Below are 24,181 nucleotides of genomic sequence, written 5' to 3'. Positions count from 1 at the left end.
ACCAAGGTTGAGGGTTGTCTGCGAATCGCCTTATTACTAAATCGGGAGAATTGATAAGTAAAAAGTCCGGTCCATCTAAACCGTTTTGAATTGGAATACGTAATATTGCGCAATATCTGAATGCAAGTACTCGCGCACTGCACCCTTCTACAAAGCTGCTGGAGTTTCTCAGAAACGAGACACACCTGTCTCTCGCCCTGCACTCTTAGAAAACGGCATGACCCAGCAATTCTAGGCATTACTAAACCGGGGGTTACTAAAACGCGGTTTTGGTGTAACATCTGTTTTGTGAATCATCCCTCACCTAAGAATACTGACCTGATACTTAGCCTAAGCCCTAATGGTTAATTTTTCAGGGTAGCCATCAAATTTGAAATTTTTTAATTAATAAAAAGGATAATTATTTAATATTTGGAAATATCTGACTCTTCATTTGAGACCTATTAATTAAAACAAAATATTTAAAAGTTTAAAATTTTAATTGCCCTTTAAAAGAAAATTATTCGTATGTGAAATTATTGAATCTTGATATATAAATAGCAATTTAACACTACTTATTTGCAGAAAAAATATAAGTAATTTTAGGAAATATTTAGAAATTTTAAAAAGATTCAAAATTAATTTAAAACATTAGAAATTATTTCAAATAATTTAAACGAAGTGTTTGTACTCACAAAAGTCGGCTATTCATACTCAAAAACCTCAACTCAAACCTCAACTCAAAAGCTCCAAAAGCCGTAGAAAATGTAATTAATTTCAAAACGTGTTTAGAAATTTGGAAAAAATTGTTTTAAAAATGTTTAATTTGAGTGTTTAAAACAAATTCTATGTTTCTCAATTTTTCAAAATAAAATATTGAAGCTTTTTAATATACAATATAAAAATACAATTGTGTTTAAAGAATGTCAAAAATTATGCAAATCCCGAAATTGTGAGAGAAACCTTAAATGTTGAAATATACTTTAAATTCCGAAATTTAAAATGACCGAAATTATTATTGAATTCCTAAATTTGTTCAATTACCTAAGTTATGAAATTAGAAAAATGTCATATTTCTAAAATCTTAAATTAATGACAAAAATATCTCGTGAACTTTTTTTAATTTCACACTGCACGTGTGTCAAGAAAAATAATTTTAATAGGCGCAAAATTAAAAAACTCTTTTTTAGAATTAAAATTTATTAGTAATTTAGCAGTTTCGGGGATTTATAAAATTTAGGTTTTAATATTTTTTTAATTAAACATTTTCAGGAATTTGAACATTTCGGTTATTTAAATTTTCTGAATTATTCTACTTTCGTTAAAATTCACTTCGAAAATATTTCACTGTCTTTAATAAAACTTTTCTATAGTTTTATTTTTTTCGTTAATTTTAAATTCAGAAATTTTTATTTTTCTGAAATTTTCTGTTTCGGTAATTATATTTTCGGTATTTTTCAACAATCGGGATTTGGATTTTTCGAAAAAATTATGCCGTCCCCTTGAATATTTCACTTAAATTGATTTTCAAATATTATTATTTTTCAAAATTCTTTTCATTTACCAAGGTTTCTTTCTTAGGAATAATAAAATTTCTAAACAATTCGATACGCTCAAATATTCGATTTTGAATCAAATATAATTATGAACGTAAAAAAAAACGAATTACAAAATTTTTTTAAATCTCATATACAATTAAAGCGAGAGATACATAGAGATGACAGTTTTATCAAAAAAGCAAATTCCCAATTTGTTAAAACGTGAGAAAAAAATAATTGATTAAAAAAACATTTTAAAAAAAATGAGAATTAATCAAAGTTAATTTCAGAAAAAAAATGAAGCTACATCAATCGTTTAATAAGGGAATTAAACCATTCCGGAAGTAAAAATTAATAAATTTCTGAATTTATTTCAATTTTGTTGATAAACAATTTCGGTAGTCTTATTATGTTTGTCACTAGAAATTTTTATTTTTTGGAAATTCTTTGTTTCTTTAATTATATTTTCGGTATTTTTTAACAATCGGGATTTTGCTTTTTTTTTCAATTAGGCCCTTTCCTTGAAAATGTAACCTAAATTGTATGTCCAATTTTATTATACTTTAAAATTCTTTTTCTTTAGTAAGATTCCTTTCCTAGAATAAATGAAATTTCTAAGGAATTCCATGCGCTAAAATATTTGATTTTGAATAAAATATAATTGTGAACGTAAAAAAAGCTTAATTAAAAAAACTTCGGTATTCTGATTTTTTTTTGTCACAAGAATTTTTTTCCAGAAATTTTTTATTTCGTTAATTATATTTTTAGTATTTTTCAACAAATTCAATTTTTCTTTTGTGATTATATTAGGTCATAATCTTTTGTAACTGAGGCTTATTTCCAAGGAAGAAAGAATTTTCAAATCTATTCCATACATTCAATTAAGGAAGGTCAACTAAAAATCATACAAGATTGTCTGCATACCACCATATTGACTTTCGGTGATCCAGTTTCTTACTTCATTCTGGCCAGCTCCTATATAAGCTGAAAATTTTGCACCGAACGACATCATTTGTCGAAAGCAACTGAAGTAACCACACAATGGCATTCAAGGTACGGAGTGAAATGTGTTAATGAAAAAAATATTGTGCTACATAAAAATGTTTAAAAACTGTCGTTAGTGCGACTCAACCTAATACCTCAAATTTTACTAGCGCAGCGAGATTTTTAATTTGTTTTAATAAATTTATAAGTCGGTTCTAAAAATTTTACTTTGGGTTTATTCTGAAGCTGTTCGAGAATATAAAGGAACCATCAAAAAATACCATGAAGAAAAAAAAACTCCTTTCAACTCTGCTGGGATTCGAACCTAGAACCATTTGCTTGCGGGACGACTTTACCATAATTTATAATAATCTTAGAATTCTGATTTCAGTTTGTAGTCCTCGCTGCCCTCGTGGCTGTTGCCAATGCTGGAGCCATCGTAGCTCCCTTTGGTTACGCCGCTCCAGCTCAATTGGCATACGCCTCTGCTCCAGTTGGTTACGCTCAACCAATTGCAAAAACAGTTGTGGCAAAAACTATTGACACCGAATTCGATCCTCATCCTCAATATAGCTACGCCTATGATGTCCAGGATGGTCTGACCGGAGACTCCAAAGGCCAGCATGAAACCCGCGAAGGAGACGTTGTCCACGGAAGCTACAACCTCCTCGAAGCTGACGGTAAGGCGCTTAAAAAATATTTATTTGCTAGCAATTGACTGTAATTGCAAAAATAATGTCAATACTAGATGATTAAGGAGAGTTCCAATCCTGGATTCCTACCTTACCGACATCGAGATCATTCCAAAGCTCAAGTGGTTTGTGTCCGTGCTACTCGCAAGTTTCTAGAATAGTCTAAAGGATGTACACTACGTACAATCAATCTCAAAAGTTGCTCATCTTTGATCAATGTATTCTTCAAAGGATTTTCCAAATTACTATTTGAGTTGATTTTATTTTTAAAAAAAATTAATTTAGCAATCATGCAGTTAGTATTATTGTTATAAAAAATCATATTTTAAATTTTAATTACTGAAACTCAAATAAAATTGTAGAGAAACCTTCAAAGAATAGTGTGAGGCCTAGATAACTTGGGTTGAATAATAATTTTAATTTTTCCTTAAACAGAAAGCTTTCTTTGAGATATTCAGATCTTAATAATAGATCTTAATATTTTTGATTTGATAAATCATTTTTAAGATTGGCGACTTTTGAGATAGATTGTACGTAGTGTAAATCCTTAAAGACATCAAAGTACATTGCAAAATTATAAAGAACGAATAATTTCAAAAATTCATAATTGCGCAGTATAATTTGATGGCGTCTTAAAAATATTTTAGTAACTAAACATGAGCAGGAAGCACTTGAGCTTTGAAATATTTTGATTCTACTGTGATATTAATCTAGGATTAGAACTATCACTAACAATTGATTATCAATCAACAATTTCGGTGGAAAAAAATTCAATTCAAATCTGGTGAACTGTATTTGATGTCCAATTGATAAATTTCAATTAAGAAGTGGTACATTATTTGAGTTTCTCAATGGGATTCAATTCAAAAATTATTCAACAAATATTCGCATTCTTAATTTTGATATATTTTTTGTAAGGAACTCGACGAATTGTGGATTATACCGCCGACCCCGTCAATGGCTTCAACGCAGTCGTTCGTAAGGAGCCAGGTAACAAATAATTACAAATAATCAATGATTCATTTTTTTTATAAGAAATTATTATATCAATTTTTTTGCATTTTTTAACAGCTGCCGTAGCTGTCAAGGCTGTCGCTGCCGCCCCAGTTGTTAAGGCCGTCGCGCACGCTCCAGTCGCATTTGCCGCACCTCAATATGCCCAATACGCCGCTCCTGCTCTCTACGCAGCTCATGCTCAATACCCCCCAATTGTCAAGACCGTCTCTCACGCTCCAATTGTCGCTCAGCCAGCTCTTCAATACGCTCAATATGCGCATGCTCCACTCGCATACGCGTCTGCGCCCCACTACGGATACGCCGCCGCTCCCGCTTACTACCACTAATTTATTAATTTATTAAATAAATTCTTTTAAAACATTTGACGTTTCCTTATTATTTCCTTTCTCCGTTTCTTCACGAGGATAACGCAAACGTAACTAAAAAATGTAAAAAAAAACAGCTGTATTTTGAGGAACAATATTAGTTTTTCAATTTCAGTAGACTTAATTTTCAATACAATTATCTACTTTTTTATTTATTCTAATTGAGAACTTAGATAAGTCGAATCTTGACTGAGTATATCTTAGGGTAGTTCAAAAAAATATTTTTTTTACTTTTTATGGGGACACCCCAGAAGTTTATTAGAATCCAATTGTGCCGCAAACGATTTTTAAAAAAAGTCAAAATTTTAGTCAGAATTGAATAAAAATTTTCTGGGTCAGGAACACCATTTTATTTTTTCGAAAAAATAAGAGTTGTGCTGAATTGTACTGGGTTTGTGCCTAATTTTGTCACACACAATTTTTTTTTAAAGCCAAAATTTTAGTCAGAATTAAAAGAAAAAACTTTTTCGGGGCCAGAAACGCCATTTTGTTTTTACGAAAAAATAAGAGTTGTTCTGAATTTTGCTAGGCTTGTGGTCCATCGCGCGGTAATTTTTTTTTCAAAAAAATTAAAGTTGGGGCAAAAATTCCAAAAAAACTTTTCCGGGCCAGAAACGCCATTCTGTTTTTCAAAAAAAAATATCTGAATTGTGTTAGGTTTGTTGTCAATTGTGCCGTAAACATTTTTTTTAAAAAGTCAAAATTTGAACCGAAATTAACAAAATCCCATTTTTTGTAACATTATAAACAAGAATTTTAAAAATATAAATTTAAAAATTCTATAAGTTGTGTTGGATTGTGCTGAGCGTGCAAAACAATTATAGCCGTGCACACATTTTACTCAGGTCAATATTTTTTAATGAAATACTGGTTTCTTTTTCATCATAATAATTTTTGAAATACATTTTTTTTTTAAATACACGTAGCACAACCCAACACAACTTTCAGATTTTCTAAATTCGAATTAAAAAATTTTTTTTGTTTCAAGAATTATTCTCATGAAAAAGAACCTAGTATTTCATTAAAAAATATAGACCTGAATAGACGCCTAGCGCAACCCAGCACAACATTCAAAATTTTGAAATCCACAGTTTGAAACTTTTTTGATTTCAAAAATTATTCTGATGAAGAAGAAACTAGTATGTCATTAAAAAATATTATTCTGAGTAAAAAATGTGTAGGGAAATAATTATTTTACACGCATAGCACAACCCCACACAAACCTACCACTATTCAGCATATTTTTTTCGAAAAAACAAAATGCGTTTCTGGCCCGGAAAAGTTTTTTTTTGTATTTTTGGCTCCAATTTTTATTTGCTTTTTTTTAAATTCACGGCAAGATGGACCACAAGCCTAGCAAAATTCAGCACTAACGTTTTTTTTCGAAAATACAAAATGGCGTTCGTGGCCCAGAAAAAGTTGTTTTTTTTAATTGTGACTAAAATTTTGACTTTTTAAAAAAATCGTTTACGACCAAATTAGGCACAAGCCTAGCACAATTCAGCACAACTTTTATTTTTTTGAAAAAACAGAATAGCGTTGACGACGTTTTGGACTTGCCGCAAGCCCCATAAAGTTTAACACGTAATTTCCATAAAAAAAAGAAGTTATTGTAAATCTTTTTCAGAATCCTCAATATTCTCTCAGTCGAGTTAAAACTCAACAATTCTCTTGACAATTAACCATAGGATACAAATAAAATAAACACAAATAAATAAATACAAATAAAATATCGCTTTTTAAATATAAACACCATAAATATGTTTTATAGAGTCCTAAAAACCCCCCATAAGTGAAAAAATAGATTTTGCGAGTTTTTTGTGATAATTATGACTCTTTTTGCGGTTTTTTGAATGAAAATTGTTTCTGAAACATAAAAACCTATTTGATACTAATAATTAGATGTACACATAAATTTTTTAAACAATTTACTGATTTTTTAAAATAATAGTCTCTTATAAATATACTACAAAATTGCAGTTTAAAAAAATGGACTTTTATTCAAGTTTTTAATTAAGATAAGTTATAGAATTAATTTAAGTCAGGAAAATTAATTGTTTAAACAATTTGTTATTAGTATTAATCTTTTTTTTTTTAATAATGCTAGAAAGATGCGGTTTTTTCTGGAATTTTTCGCTTTTTGTCAAATTTTCAATTAAAGTGATTTAATAATAAAATAAAATTAACAAAAATAATTGTCAAAACAATTTATTATCATTGTTAATAACATTTTTTTCTCTAAATTGGTAGAATGTTGCGATTTTTTCTGAAATTTTCAACTCTTTGTCTATAACAATACCTGATAGTTGCGGTTTTTCGGCAATTTTTACCTTTCTGTCATTTTTTCACTTTTTGAGGTAATAATTAATAAAAGTTAATAAAAAAGTTGTTTGAACAATTCAATATTGTTTAAAACTATCTTTTATTAGATAATTGCTAGAAATTTGTCGATTTTTAAAATAAAATCTTTAACTTTGCTTAGTCTGCCACTTTCTAATAATCATCTAAGAAAAGATAGTTGAAAACAATATTAAATTGTTCAAATAATGAATAATGATTTGTTTAAACAATTATTTTTGCTATATCTAATTAATTATTAAGTCATACCTAATGAAAAATAGAAAGACGCAATAGAAAAACCGCAACATTCTATCAATTAAGCAAAGGGAATATTATTAATCATAATAATAAATTTTTTAAACCATTATTTTTTTCAACTTGAATTCATCATTACTTCACGCCAATTAAAAATTTGGCAAAAAGTCCGAAATTTCAGAATGTTTGGAATAATGAAAATTGAAAGGTTCATAATGCTTCTGGGTTTGAATGTCACTCAATACTACCTTATGATACTTGTTAATAATATATTTATCACCTTTAAAATTTCTCTGATTATAAATTCAATTTATCATTTTGAAATCGCTATTCTAAAAAAATTTAATCTGATGCCTTGAAACCAAAGTTTTTTCTTAAATTAATTTTCAGATTAATTCTCGGAGTTTTAAAATTGATGTAATTCATGTTGAAAAATCAAAGAATTTTTAAAAATGACAAGAACATTCGGCTATTAAAAATTTTACGTGTTTGAGTTAAATATTAAATGAAATAAGTTATTTGAAACTGAAAAATATTTTATTGAAATATCTCAAGAGTTAATAATAGTTCTAAAAAAAAATTTAAAATTAAAAAATTAAAAATTAGGTTTTTAGTAAATCAGGTTTTTTAGTCAATTAAATTTACTTCAAACAATTTAAATTTTACAGGGTTTGATCATAAAAAATTTTAATATCAAAACTTTCGGTGACTAAATTTTGCCAGTTTAAAATGAAGTTCGCATTCGTTTCAGTTTCAAGGTTGTGGAGTAAATTTTTTTTTCTTCATTTTTTATGTTTGCCATTTAAAGTTACTATTTAGCTTGACAGTTTGTTAAGTATAATTTATTTTATTCTTTGATTTTATAAAAATTTGTCCAATTAGTTTTAACGTTAAATAATAATTTCGTTATGTAATTACAATTTAAAATTCTATGATTTCAGAAGCTTTGATTTTGAATGATTCAATTTAGTTTTCAATATTAAATTGTCAATTTTTTATAGCTTTCAATATAGAATTATTTGTTCAAATCCAATAGTTTTCAATTTTTCATTATTTCATTTTGAACATTTTTAAGTATAAATAATACAATTTAAATTCCTCTGAATTTTCAATGATCGAATCTTAAAATATTCAATTTCAAATGTTATGAAATTGCCCTATTTTCTAACTTTTGAATCTGAAATAATTGAATTTCGTGATTTTTCAAATCAAAATAATAAATAATTTCACGGTGCAAATGGAGTCTCTTATTCTTGGGCTCTTCAAAAATTCCAACATCAAGGTTTAAGTTTTGATTAATGGGTCGATGTTTTTGTAAATAGGGGTAGTATTTCTGAATTTTGATTTGGTGCATTCGAGAGCCCAAAATAAGCCCAAAATCTGGGGCATTTTGTGTTTTTCAAATTTTATTTTTCGCAAGGTGGTTATTTTTTGAAAATGGGGGTAGTTTTTGGATTTTTTCGTGTATCCCGAAGCCAAAAATAAGCCCAAAATTCTAGTTATATTGTTTTTCCGAATTTGAGTTTTTACACAGGGGGTAGGACTTTTGATTTTTGTATAGTGAAGGTGCTGGCTTGATTCAAGTCAACACCTCCACTCGAAATTTAAATTTTCATAAAAAGTAGCGGAGCCCAAAAATCGGCAATACAGCCCAAAAAAGCCCAAAATTCTGACACAAAGAAATTTGGAATTTCGTTAACGAAACAAGTGTATCAAGGTAAAGTAAATGGCAGCGTACCCAGAGGTAGACCGCGGAAAGAATGGTTAGAATGTGTGAATGAGACCCTAGTTAGAAGAGACATAAGAAGTCACAGAAACACGAGAGCCTGCATGAAAAAATGCATGGACATAAAAGAAGCTAGAGAAGTATGCCAGGACAGGAAAGTACGGCGGCAAATAGTTAATAAAAAAAGTGTTAGTAGAGTGAATGACGCCTGAAAGAAAAGACCTTGGCCACTAATGGACCCAAGCGGGGAACCTTACATAATGACTTCGTGAGGTTCTTCGCCTGGGGTGATTACTAGAGAGATTGATCAGCAACCTGGGTCGGAGCAGTGTTGCGGAACGAACGTATTATTTACTTAAATAGCACGAGTATTCTGGATCAATCTGAAAAATCTCTATCCCTTCCACACACTAGTCCTTTCCCCTACCGAGTGAGTCACGCCTACCCCGAAAGGGAAATGGCTTAATGTCAGTGGCTCAGTTGGTTAGACGCTCGGACTTCACCTCAGAGGTCCGGGGTTCGATCCCTGAGCCGGTACCTCTGGAAATTCTTCAATGTACCTTTACCGAGGTTCTGGTGGTTCGGAACCCACCTTAAGTTGTAGGTCCCCCCATCGTGTACTTGACTGCAACCCAGTCCGTCAATGATGGGGTCAAACCAGGCTTTGTCCAATATGTCTGGGTAGACTGCTCTCATCAGATCACTTGATTGCATTATAAAAATGCGTCCGTGACTGATGATATATACCGGGAGAGCCCCGTGCAAAATGATCAAATAATATTAACATAAAGAGCCTGGGTGGCTCAGTTGGTTAGACACTCGGACTTCACCTCAGAGGTCCGGGGTTCAATCCCTGAGCCGGTACCTGTGGAAATTTTTTAATGTACCTTTACCGAGGTTCTGGTGGTTCGGAACCCACCTTAAGTTGTAGGTCCCCCCATCGTGTACTTGACTGCAACCCAGTCCGTCAATGATGGGGTCAAACCAGGCTTTGTCCAATATGTCTGGGCAGAGTGCTCTCATCAGATCACTTGATTGCATTATAAAAATGCATCCGTGACTGATGATGTATACCGGGACAGCCCCGTGCAAAAATGACCAAATAAAAATCCATCTCTAACCAAAAATGCCTTCGACATGTTGGGCGGTATAAGCATGTGACAACATTTCAAAACTGAAATGTTTTTTAACATAACCTGAATACATCTAAAAAAATATAACCTCAAAATCGACGTATGCATGAAATTAAGAATCACGCGAAACATTAAAATCGCCAATTTCTTTCAAATGGGGATTGAGATATAAATAGAAGACCACCGAAGTTTTCCGAAGCTTTCAGATCGGCAATCATCGTGCAGCAGAAACCTTGAGAAAACCGAAGTTCTAGTCGTGCAAATTCGGCTTACGCACGAACTTACAGTGGTAATCATTCACCTTCTGTTTTGCTGCTCCCAGACGGTAGGCGTGGTAGTTGTAAATTCCTAGCCACTTGTCTATCGCAACTTCTCTAACTCCAACCACTGATGGTCACATTTCCCGTACTACAAACCACAGTGAGAAATAAGTTATTGCAATAAGAAATTTCACGAGGTGCGAATTCGCACTAGTGTGGTTCTTAAAGGTTAAACTTGTTTGAAGTTGCAAGAATTTGAATGATAATTCATAGATCCAAACTTACATCTAAAATAAGGACACAGTGAGTAGAATTCATGAAATCGTTTAATGAAAATGGGTGATGTTAAATAAATAACAGAGTTTGGTGATAAATTAATGGTAGTACTGGAGAGGGGCAACATGAGCCACAGGTGCAGCGTATCCGTAGTTCGCATAGGCTAGGGGTGCAGAAAGGGGCGCTGGCGCATATGCATGTGCGACGGTCTTGACCACTGGAGCCGCAGCGTAGGCAACTGGTGCTTTGACAACTGGGGCGGCAGCGTAGCTGGCGTATTGAGCGTACTGAGGAATTGGGGCAGAGTAAACAGCTGGAGAAGAGTAAACAGCTGGGGCAGAGTAAACGCCTGGGCCTGCAGAAAGAGTTTTCACCACAGGTGCTGCAACGGCAGTCGAATAAGCCAATGGGGCACCTACTGGAGCAGTATAACTAAAAGGCGCTCCGATGGCTCCGGCATGGGCAACAGCCACGAGGGCGGCAAAGACGAAGAACTGAAAAATTACATTTTTAATCAGATGCTGTAACTAAAAACATAAATAAACAAAATAAGAATAAACAATCATGCACGGGTAGATTATACAGATCTTTGAGAAATTTAGCCTTTTTGAACATTTTTTAAAAACAACTTAGAGAGCAAACCTGAGTGTACTAGAAAATTTTACCGTGGTTTAAATTAAAGTTTTAACCTTGCATTTTGAATTAGTAATGTTAACAAAAATATTTGCGTCGTCTAGTTTAAGGGGCAACAGGTTTTCGCTGCATGCTCACCACTTTCCAATACCGGGGCAGTATGGTGATCTAATTTATTAGCCATGGGACTGTTTATGTGTCTCTGTATTATGTATGCAATTAGGACAATAATTCCAATGCAAAGAAAGAATTTAACTATTTATTTAATATTGAATAAATTGAATAATAAAATAAATGAGAAATAAATAAAATAAAATTATAACTGTAGAAATAATTCTTCTGAGCAAATAGCAGAACCTAAACAAATAATAATTATAAAGTTAAATTTTATTATAGTATTATCGTTTAAAAATTCAAGATAATATGTTATTACAATTTTCTTTGACTTAGAACTCGATTAGAAATTTATATAGTAATATAGAGACAATATTTTACATACCTTGAAAACCATTGTGATATGTTGATTGGACAGCGGCTTTGGCAAATGATATCGTTCTGTGTAAATATATCGCCTTTTATAGGAGGGATCGGGTACAGTAGGTGTAAATGACCTTAAACTTAAAAAAATAGATTGTGTTATTGAGGAGTGGACTTGCCAAGGGCACAAACTTAGTAAGGAAGTATATTATAGCCTCGAGGGATATCACAAACTCAAACGTACATTTGATATGGTTTTAAATAAGTGATTCTCGAAGTAATGAAATTAAATTTTAAAAATTAAAGAAAAAAATTTTTAATTACGAAATTAGTTGTCTTGAAAATAAATTAATTATATGGACATTTTTTATTTTCAATTGAATTATTTTCTGTGTAAGATTAGAATGATTGAATTTTAAAATCGGGGGGACTAATTTTGAAATCACTTTTTGCTTTTCTTATTTTAAATACTTTTAAAAATTAGAATTGCAAAATATTTAATTTAAAGATTTCAACAATTAATAATAATTCTGAATGAAGAGTTAAATAATAGGCAATTTGCAATTTAAATATTAAATAATTGAAAATAAAATGAATAAAAAGAAGGTTTAATATATAAAAATTTAGTGACACAATTTTTTTATTTTTGAGAAAATTCGGATCCGGTTTATTTTCTAATTTCTAAAGTGAAATTTTTTTTCATTTTTAATGTTTCCTATTAAAATTACTTTCTATTTTAAATGTTTCTCCATATTAATTCAGTTCCAAAGGTTAATAATTGGACATTTTTTAATTTCGTTAGGTGAAATTTACGGTGAATTTATTTGAAAATTTTAGAAAAATTGGTCTAATCATTTTTAATGTTCAACTTTAATTTTATAAACAAAATGGCAATTTAAAATTTCGAACTTTTCGAAGTTTTCGCTTCGAAAAATTAATTTTAGCTATCAATTGAAAATTAGCAATCGTCAAGCCCTGCGAATCAAAAATAATATAAATTTCTAAGTTTTCAATTTACTATCATTTAACTTTAAACGCTTTTCATTAGACATAATACGATTGCAATTTATTTTGATTTTAAATAATAGAATTTCCAAAATTCTAATCTCAAAATATTCAATTTTGAGAATCTTTATTGTAGAACCAAATAATTCAAATTAACTCATTAATGCGGAAATGCCCCCTTTATTTTCATTTTCAAGTACACAATTCAACTTATTTTCTAAACAAAAATGCTATAACTTTATTATTTTTAAGTTTAAAAAAAAATCCAAATTTTTGTATAATTTATTTTTAATCAATTTTTGTTATTCTTCCTGCATTTCAATAATCATATTACTGCCAGAAATCGCGGACCGAATGCCTGACGTTTTCAAGACCCTGGTTTTAAACTTTTTCCTTTTCTTAGTTTTTCCCAAATTTTCGGATTTTGTGAACGAGCTTAATTTTAAACTTCGCTATTTTTTTCTCAAAAAGTATAAACTTAACCAAAAAATGTTATAGTACAAACATTGCTTAGCATTGCTCAAAAAATACGTATGCATTTTTCAGAAGATTTTGGGCCAATTTCGAATTTTTGAAATTTGACCATTTTTGAAAAAGCAAAAAATGGATCTGAAGCTTATGAAAAAAAACGTAAGCGTTCCTTAAATAATTCTAAGCACTTTTATCGTATACAATTTTGTCGTCAAGTTCAATTTTTTCGAGAAAAAAAATATGAACGTATTAAAAAAGATAAAAATTTAACCAAAAGCAGTTGAGTTTCATTAATAAAAAGTTTTAATTTTTCAACCATAAATAAAATTGTTAAATTTTCAGTTAAAAAAAAAAATTACGAAAAAAAACACGAATTGTTACCCTGTTGAATTCCACAACAAAAGAGACATTTTTTAGAAAATAGTTGAATCCTTAAAAAAATGGTTAAATTTTTATAGATGAATTTATTTTGTAGATGAATTTTATACTAAAAAAAAAAATAAATTTCTAGCCAAGCATGTAGTAGAATATTTCAAGCAAATAGTTAAATTTACAAATAAAGGTTAAATATTCAATTTAAAATTTAATTTTTCATCAAAAAGATACATTTTCCGCCAATACGAACAATTTTTCACCAAAAAAGCAAATTAAAAAAACCTTGAATTCGTAACAAAATTTTTTATTTTTGAAGCCAAAAAGTAGATTTTCTACTAAACATTTAAATTTTAAATCAATGGTACCATTTTTTACCAAATATTTAAAGTTTCTAACAAAAAAGTGGAATTTTTAACCATAAGTATGAATGTTTTATTAAATAATAAAATTTTCAACCAAAAATATAAATTTTCCACCGATAATTTTTGGTGTTCAAACCAAAATATGAATTGAAAGTAAATTAATCTTTAACCAAATAATTAGATTTTCTACCAAATTATTAAATTTTTACAACAACATAGTTCAGTTTTCCACAAAAAAGACGAATTTTCAAAGAAATAATAAAATTTTCAGCCAAATAATTAAATTTTCCCATACAAAAGATCCATTTTTAATTAAAAGTATCAATTTTCAATCAAAAACCTAATCGTTGTACTTAGCGGTGAAATAATAATTTTCAAACAAAAAAATTAATTCTCAACTGCAATTATGATTACTCAAAAAATAATTTAACAAAAGTATTTAACCTCCTAAATAGTTCAACGAAATAGTTCAATTTTTGACTAAAAAATAAATTTACAAACAAAAATGGAGTGATTAAACTTTCATTAAAAAAATTTAGGGGTCAACCAAAAATGAAACGAATTTTAACAAAATAGTTCAATTTTCTGTCAAAGAGCTAAATCCTCAAGCAAAGAAATAATTTGATAACAAGATAGCTAAATTTTAAATCAAGAAATTGTTTTTTTTTTACGAAAAAAGAGATGAATTTTAAAGAAAATTGTAAAATTTATAAGAAATTATTAATTTTTTAACGAAATAGCTTAATTTTATCTTTGGGTTTTCGGAATTAAGTTCGCCTTAAGAAAAAAAAAACATTTGTGTTTTATATATTTTTTTAAATTTAAACTTTTTCTTCCCTCTCTACCTAAATTTTTTTTTTTAATAAAACAAACATTTGCTTGACCTTATATTGAAGAGAGAACTTATTTCATTTAAATAAAAATTCACTGAGTTAAAGAATGGTGTCATTGAATAAAATTTTGTTCCAATCGAAAAAATATTTGCTCACCCCTATTATCCTATATATTAGAGAAAGAATTTAATTTCTTTAATAAAAAATTTTTCTGAGTGCAGATAGAAAATATTGTGAAAATACTTCCTGTCCAAAACACCTTGTGGGTTACTTTAAACAAACCCGAAATTTTGAAATTCAAAATACAGGAGTTGAGATTAGAGCTCTGGTAGTCCCCTTAATAGTTTTACAAAATAGCCGAAAAATGTTGCTAGACTCTTTGACAGAACTATTTTGTGGGCTACGAGAACTCTGATCTGTACTCTGAATTTTCAATGAAAAAAAAACGAATATTTAGACCAAAAAGGATGACTTTTTAACAAAATTTTGAATTCTTTACCAAATAGATGCATTTTCGTTAAAAAAATTAAATTTCTCTTGAAGCCAAATAATTTTTAATTACAAGAAAAAAGTAGAGCTTTCCTCTAAAAAAGATTCCGGTTGACTCTGCAAGATCAAAAATGAAATTTTTTTGACAAAAAAAAAAACAAGTTTCTATGTAAAAAATAAGATTTTTAATCCAAAAAGGCAAATTTTTTCAACCAAAAAGGAAGAATTTCTAACAAAATAGTATGACTTTTTAACAAAACAGTTTAATTTCCAAACAAACAGTTTCATTCTTATCCAAAAATATGATCTTATCCAAAAATATGATTTTTAAACAGTAGAATTTTCAACCATAAATTATGACTTTTTAACAAAATTATTCATTTTTCAACCAAACAGTTGCATTCTTTTTAAAGATGACATTTTTCTCAAAACGGATTTTTAATTTAAGCAACAACAAATTTTTAAAAATAGTTGAATTTTCATCCAAAAAATATTTACGTTCTTTTTTCAACATCCAAATATCATATTTGAATAGTAGAATTTTCAACCAAAATTATAATTTTTTTAAAAATTGTTGCATTTTCAACCAAACAGTTGCATTTTTATTTAAAAAATATTACATTTTTCTTGAAGAAAATGAATTTTTAATTTAAACAAAATCCAATTTCTAAAAATAGTTGAATTTTCACCCAGGAAATATTTACGTCCTTTTTTCAACATCCAAATATTATTTTTAAACTGTAGAATTTTTCACCAAAAATTATGACTTTTTAACCAAATTGTTGAATTTTCAAAGGAACAGTTGAATTTTTATTGGAAAAAGACCAAATTTCTGCTAAAGCATTTGAATTTCAAAATCAAAAAGTCAAACTTTAAAAAAAAAGAGTCGAATTTTCAACTGAAAAGTTACATTTTTATTCAAGAAAGATTAAATTTCTCCGAAAACAGATAATTTGTATTTAAATCCTAAATGTATACGGCAATTAATTAATAATTAAACTTAGTTTATGATGAGAATATTTAATAATTAATTTAATTAATTTAAAACTTAAAAACAAACTATTTTTTTGTTACCAACTCCAGTTAATATTAATATTTTATGAAATTTTGGATTAACTTCGGGAATTTGTTTAGTAATTCAAATTATTTCAGGATAATTTTTATCTTTACATTATACTTCACATATTAATAATGCTTTTAATAGAGTAATTCGTATCATACATAATCTAAATTATGGGTGATTAATACGATTAATTTATATAAATGGAGCTTCTTTTTTTGTCTATTTATTCATAGATGAATTCAACTAAAAAATCTTTAAAAGAATAGTTAAAATTTTATTCAAAAAGGATTCCAGTTCAATTGTTAATAATAAAATAAGAATTGTAAACAATTTACAAACAAAGTTGATGTCTTTTTAAAAAAATTAGGACATTTTCAACCAAATAATAAAATTTATAACTTTCATTTTTAACGTTTTTAACTTGTCCTATTTTCGAAATTTTAATCCTAAATTATTCAGATTGAACATTTATTAATTCAAAATAAGGCTAGTCAATTTTAAACGCTTTGAATTAGAAATGATACAATTTGAACCACTTTCTTTTTAAATTGTCCGCTTGAAAAAAAATATATATGCAACAATAACTACAACTTGACAAGCGCTCGAAACCGCGTAGAAGTATTGTCCAGCCGGAAAAACCTATCAATAAAAAAAAGTGGCCGAAACGTAAAACAAAATATGCATTCATATTCAGCTTCACGCGGTCGACAAATTTTTTGTATGAAACTTTTTCATTGGATTATTATTACTTAAGATAAACATTGAAAACTGAGAAACTTTTCCGATCAAAAACCGATGTTTTGTAAAACACAACTCGCGATTATTCGGCCGCTTGTTGATAAAAAAGCTTAAAATTTTTATAGTCTATTCTGAATATATAAGCGATGACTTTTAATAACGCGCTTTGTTTAAAAAGCTAATGTGTATTTTTTAAATAACAAATTGATTCTAAAAGAAAACCACGTTTTGCCAACTTCGAGCAGTGGGACGGTCATCGAAAAAATGTTTGTTGAAGTAACTTATCGCGAGAAATTTGTTCACTAGACTTCGAAAAAGTTTTTCTGAAAATTTGAAGAAAGTCGGTCAAAAATTGTGGAAATGGCAACGAGTTGAAGTCAACACACTCTGCCGCTGCAAAGAGCAACAAAATGTTCTAGCGGCAGCTTGTGTTGACTTCAACTAGCTGCCATTTTCACAATTTTTGACCGATTTCCTTCAATTTTTCAGGAAAACTTTTTCAAAGTCTAATGAACAACTTTCTCGCGATAAGTTGCTTCAACTAAGATTTTTTTTGAGACCGCCCCACTATTCAAAGTTAGCAAAACGTGGTTTTTGTTCGCAATTAATTTTTTATTAAACAAAAACAACAATTTTAGCTTTTTAAACAAAGCGCGTTATTTACAGTCATCGCTTACATATTGGAGAATACACCATATAAATTTGAAGCATTTTTATCAACAAACGACCGAATAATCGCGCGTTGTGATTTACAAAACATCGATTTTTGATCGGAAAAGTTTCTAAGTTTTTATTGTTTATCTTAAGTAATAATTATCCAATTAAAAAATTTCATGAGCAAAATTTGTTGGCCGCATCAAGCTGAATACGAATGTATATTTTGTTTTGTGTTTCGGCCATTTTTTTTTATCGCTTGATTTTCCTGGCTGGACAATACTTCTACGCGGTTTCGAGCGCTTGTCGAGTTATTACATCCGTCATCTCAATTTTGAACGCTTTTAATTAGCAATAATACCATTTGTAAAACTTGTATTTCATCGCTTTTCCGCAAGAGGCGCTACATATAACACTGAAAAAAGACCAATCCCATCAAATCAATCACAGGATCCATTCATTTCGATTTTAGGTTAGTTACTTAAGAACCGTCAGCAGGGCTTTAGCACACCTAGCGGCACTTTATAGAACTGCTTTGTATTGTATTTTTTGATCGAACCAAATAAATATTTTTATGAATTCGAATAAATAGATTTCAAACAAAAGCATTGTTTAATTAAAGGCAATTTTTTGTTTAAATCAATCAAATTGTACTAAACAAATTATTTGTTTTAATTAATAAGGCAAATATTTCTTATTTCTTAAAATTAAATAAAAGTTTTTTTAATCGAAGCAAGAAATTTGTTTGATTCTATTATGTGAATTGAAACAAATTTTGTTGTTTGGTTCAAACAAACGTTTTTCTGAATGTAAAATGCGAGCCAATTAATGAAGAAATTGTTAGCTTACTAGACTCTAACATTTTCAAGAAAAGTAAATAAAGCTTCCTTAGTTTGTGGAAGTAAATGTTACTTCACGCAACAATTTATTTTCTCAACTCCATCCCAGCAAATAATGATGATAAGAATTTTTGTCTCTAATTATATCATAGCCAGTTTATATATACAAGTGAATCATATGCTCCTTATCAGTTTCACACAAAAAAGTCTTCTCACATCAGTTTCCTCTTTGTCGAAAAATGAATATTGTTACTTGTGCTCTACTCTCCACTTGGCCAATTCTTATTTATTCTATTCGTAAGTAGATTATAATATAATATCAATTCAATTCAATATGTAATATTTGTTGAAAAAATTCTTGAATAAAAAAGTCCTATATTTCTTTTTCCAGAATCAGAGAGTCACCTGCCACGTCCCTCTATTCGGACGCCACCTGTTCAAGTAGCACGTCATAATCAGAAAGTGTTAAAATTTGTTGATGAGAATGATGATGGAATATCAGGATTATGGTACTTTGATGGTGCTCCTTGTGGAATGTGTTATGGTAACGGGATTATGATGTTTGAAGCAGGTACCAGTAATTTAAAAATTAAAATACAATCCCAATGGTTGGAAACGGTTCATGGGCGGATTAGGGGGGAGGGGGGGGTGTCTTATTTAAAGTAACGTTCGCCTTTTTTGTATTAAGTTAATCTTTTTGTTTGAAAATTTATGTCTCTTGATAAAAATTTCACTTTTTGGTTGAAAATTCTTGAATTTTGTTAAAAACTTGTCTTTTTGGTAGTAAATTACTCTTTTTGTTTAAAACTTAATCTTTTTTATTTAAAAATTCAACTTTCTGGTTTGGATTTCCCAAATTTGTTTGAAATTATTTAAACTAAAAGCTTATATTGTAACGTTTTTAGTACGTTTCCAGATGATGAATGCTTTTGGTAAAAAATTAATCTTTTTGTAGAAACATTTACATTTTTAATTGAAAATTTAACGCTTTGGTTAAGAATTCTTGCGTTTTATTAATATTCATGTTTTTTGCTACTAAGTTAATCTTTTTGTTTAAAAACTTAATTTTTTAATTGAAAATACAACGTTATGGTTGAAAACTCTCGAATTTTATTAAAAATTCGTCTTTCTTTGGAACTAAATTTATTATTTGTTTAGAAATCCATTTTTTTACTTATAATTTTTATAAAAATTAAAATTTATGGTTCATGATTCTTAAATTTTGTAAAAATTCTTATTTTTCGTTATTAAATTAATCTTTTACTTAAAAATGTATGTTTTTAATTGAAAAATTAACGTTTCGGTTGGGAATTCTAGAATTTTATTAAAAATTCATCTTTTATTGGTAGCAAATTAACCTTCGGTTTAAAACTCAATCTTTTCTAATAAAAATTCTACTTTTTAGTGATAAATTCTCAAATATTGTTAAACATTAGTGTTTATTGGCAATAGAATAACTTTTGCATGAAAATTAATTTTTTTCATTGAAAAATCAATGTTTTGGTCGACAATTCTAGAATTTTATTAAAAAGTCGACTTTTTAATTTAAAAATTATTCTTTTTTAGTTGTTCATTCAACTTATTGGTTAAGAATTTTTGAGTTTTATTAAAAATGTCTCTTCTTTTGGTAGTAAATTAATGTTCTGTTTAAAAATAATCTCTTATTTACAAATTTCTCTTTTGTAGTTGAAAATTAAACTTTCTGGTGAAAAATTCTTGAAAATTTGACTTTCTTGGTATGAAAATAATATTTATTTTTTAAAATTTAGTTCCTAAGTTGAAAATTTAATATTTTGGTTGACAATTCTGGAATTTTCTAAAAAATGCGTCTTTTTTAGTAGTGCATTAATTTTTTATTTAGAAATTCATTAATATTTTGTACCTAATTAATCTTTTTGTCTAAAATTTATATTTTTAGTTGAAAATCTAACTTTTTTGTTGATGAATTTCGAATTTTATTGAAAATTTAGTTAAAAATTCAACTTTTTGGTAAAAATTTCTAAAATATTGTTGAAAATTCGTCTTTTTGGTATGAAATTAATCTTTGTGTTTAAAAAGATATTTCTTAATTCGAAAATTCAATTTTTTGGTTAAGAATTCTTGAATTTTATAAAAAATTCGTCCTTTTTTGCGAGTAAATTAATCTTTTGTTTAGAAATTCATCTTTTTTAGATAAAATTTTTATTAAAATGAAACTTTTCGTTCATTATTCTTGAATTTTATAAAAATTCTTATTTTTTGGTAATAAATTAATTTTTTTGTTAAAAAAAATATGTTTTAAAATGAAAAATTAACTATTTGGTTGAAAATTCTGGAATTTTATTAAAAATTTGTCTTTTTTGGCAGTAAATTAATCTTTTCTTTAGCACCTTCATCTTTTTTAGCTGTAAATTCAACTTTTGGTTTAGAATTCTTGTGTTTTATTAAAAATTTCTCTTCTTTTGGCAGTAAATTAATTTTCTGCTTAAAAATTAATCTTTTATTTAGAAATTCCTATTTTTAGTTGAAAATTCAACTTTTTGGTGAAGAATTATTTAAAATTCGTTTTTCTTGATCCTGTTTAGTTAAAAATTTAACTTTTTGGTACAGAATTCGTGAATTTGGTCAAAATTGGTATTTTTTCGTATTAAATTAATCTTTTTCCTTTAAATTTATTTTTTAATTGAAAATTCAACGTTTTGGTTGTGAATTCTTAAATTTTATTAAAAACTTAGTTGAAAATTCAACTTTTTTATAAGGAATTCTTGAATATTGTTGAAGTTTTATCTTTTTTGGTATTACATTAATCTTTTTGTTTAGAAATTTAGTTCTTAAGTTCCAAATGCAATGCTTTGGTTGAAAAATCCTTGAATTTATTAAAAATTCTTCCTTTTTAGTAGAGAATTAATCTTTTGTTTGGAAATTCATTTTTTTAGTAGAAAAATCAACTTTTTGATCAAGAATTCTTAAATTTGGTTAAAAATTAATCTTTTTGTTTGAAAATTTATGTTTTTAGGTAAAAATTCAACTCTTGGTTGAGAATTCTTAAATTTTGTTAAAACTTTGCCTTTTTGGTTGTAAATTAATCTATTGGTTTGAAAATGAATCTTTTTTATTTGAAAATTCAGCTTTTTGATTCGGAATTCCTTAATTTTTTGAAATTTCATCTTTCTTAAAAATTAAAAAAAAGTATTAGAGTGCTTTGATGGTCGTCCTTGTGGAATGTCTTAAGGTAACGGAATTGTGATGTTTGAAGCAGGTACCAGTAATTTAAAAACTAAAGAATAATTTTGTACACATTTTTATTATTTTCTATGAAATTAATCTTTTTGCTTAATAAATGATGTTTTTAGTTGAGAATTCAAAGTTTTGTTTGAGAATTTTCCAACTTCATCAAAAATTTGTATTTTTATGGTAGTAAATTAATTTTTTCGCTTAAGAATTATTCTTTTTTTAGTTATAAATTAAACTTTCTGGTACGGGATTCTTGAATTTCATAAAAATTGTATTTTTTGGTAGTAAATTAATCTTTTTGTTTAAAAATGTATTATTTTAGTTAACAATTCGACGTTGAATTTTAATAAAAATTTATCTTTTTTAGTTGATAATTCAACTTTTTGGTTCAGAAATTTCTCAGAAAATATTCAAAAACTCTAAAAATTAACACAATTACCAAAATTTCTAAATTGAACAAAAACTAGAAAAATTACAAAAAATTACCGAAAATTAAAAAAATTTAATTACAACATTTCATTAAATTTTCAAAAATGACCAAGATTACGAAAATTTCTAAAATAAGCAAACATTTCAAAAATTACCAGAAATTCTCAAAAAATTGTAAAACTGCAAAAAATATTAGTATTGCCACTATTATCCAAATTTCAGTTTATAAAAAAATTTCCAAAATTACCAAATATCCAAAAATGCCAATTGGCCCAATTACGCAAATTGCCATATTCAACATAAATGTTTAAAATTATAAAAAATGTACAATATTTCTCAAAATTACGGACCTGACCAAAATTACGGAAATTTCTAAAATAATCAAAAACTTCAAACAGTTACCAGAAATTTCAAATGAAAATGGTAATGCTTAAAGTTTTCAGCATGACTTAAACTTATAAATTTGACACAAATGACCAAAAATGCCAATAAATACCATAATTACCCAAATTTACTCAAAATTTACAATATAACCAAAAATTTCCAAGGTTCCGAAAACTTCAAAAATTTCAAAAATAATAAGTATTTTCAAAAATTACCGGAAATTTTCGAATATTCTAAAAAACCTTCTCTCTTCAAGTTTGCCATAAAACTTTTAAAAAATCCTGCAAAATTAAAATAAGCTGTTAAAATCTTCCATATTATTTTCGGAAAATTTTGGAAATATTTTTAAATCTTACTAAATATATTCTTAAAATTAATTTTTAAAACTAATCATTTTTAAATTTCCAAATTTAAAATAAACATCGGTAAATTGAAAAATAAATTAATTCTAAGTTTCATAAATGACAATTTTGGAAATCTTTTTTAATCTTTTTAAATATATTCTTAAAATTAATTTTAGAAAATAATCGTTTTTAATTTTCCAATTTAAAAATAAATGTTGGCAAATTGCAAAATAAATAAACTATAAGTTTCATAAATTGTACAGATCACATGTTACAAAAAAATTCATGCTCTAAGTTTTAATGCTCTAAGTTGAACAATGAAACAACCAATCTGGAATTTTTTTAAATGATATCATTTTTAGCAATTTTCATTGAAAAGCATTAAAACTTAAAAGATTACATTTTTTTCATAAATACTTTTCAAATTAGAAGTTAAATCCTTTTTATTTTGAGTTGCCACATATCAATCATTGTTCAATAGTTATTTATAAATACAAATTTGATTTGAAATCTTATTACATATTCATGTAAAATTATTTTTTAAAAATGAAAAATCATTAAAAAATTGTACAGGAATCTTAAGTATATTTCTTACCATCTGAAAAGTTTAAAAATCATTTAAAAACGTCAAAATCTTATTTCAAGATCTTTAAAAATATATATTTTGTTAAACTTTTTAAATTAGTTTTGAATCGCTTAAAAACTTCTAAATATCTTTTAACCTAATCGATTTTTTTCTAAAGTGATAATTGTTCAATTTTCATTTATTATTTCAAATTCGTTTTTGGTTTTAAACTCTTTTTAGGAATTTTGTAAAAAATATTATCTGTAATCTTTTGAAATCTTCTCAAATATGAATTTTCAATAAAAATGTAGATTTTCAATTTAAGAAATTAGTTTTATTTTTGATGAATTCGTTGAACATAAATATTTTTGAGAAGTTTCCACCAAGAAGAATAGTCTTCTAACAAGAAACAAGAATCTTTAATGCACGATTTTGTATGCAAATAATAGAATTTTCAAATAAAAAAAGTGCAAACATCAATAAAATAGTTTAAATATATGTTTAAAGATCAATTTTTGAAAAAAACGACATTTCAAACTAAAAATATTTAAATTTGCAACCAAATTAATTTTTAACTACAAAATTGAATTTTTATCCAAGAAGATTAAGTTTCAACAAAAACACAACCAATTTTCTACAAACTAGTTACGTTTTTCTTGGAAGAAATTAATTTTGAACTAAGTAAATTAGTTTTTAACCAAGAAATATACTGAAATATAGTATATATTTTTTATATATGTTA

General features: G+C 27.5%; 1 protein-coding gene across 1 annotated transcript in view; it reads left to right on the top strand.

The window, feature by feature from the left end:
* Positions 1-2,558: 2,558 nt before the first annotated feature.
* The window catches only part of LOC117170475, a 44,807-nt gene continuing 23,184 nt past the window's right edge, over positions 2,559-24,181 (top strand). Inside the window, exons 1-6 of the mRNA XM_033357175.1 lie at positions 2,559-2,570; positions 2,893-3,181; positions 4,112-4,183; positions 4,265-4,487; positions 10,789-11,045; positions 18,896-19,075. Of these exons, the coding sequence (XP_033213066.1) occupies positions 2,559-2,570; positions 2,893-3,181; positions 4,112-4,183; positions 4,265-4,487; positions 10,789-11,045; positions 18,896-19,075 (1,033 nt within the window). The remainder of the gene's footprint in view (positions 2,571-2,892; positions 3,182-4,111; positions 4,184-4,264; positions 4,488-10,788; positions 11,046-18,895; positions 19,076-24,181) is intronic.

The sequence above is a fragment of the Belonocnema kinseyi genome, chromosome 4 (genome assembly GCF_010883055.1).
Source record: "Belonocnema kinseyi isolate 2016_QV_RU_SX_M_011 chromosome 4, B_treatae_v1, whole genome shotgun sequence".
NCBI classification, from domain to species: domain Eukaryota; kingdom Metazoa; phylum Arthropoda; class Insecta; order Hymenoptera; family Cynipidae; genus Belonocnema; species Belonocnema kinseyi.
The sequence above is the reverse complement of the archived record's forward strand: the minus strand, read 5'-3'. Positions and strand labels throughout refer to the sequence as shown.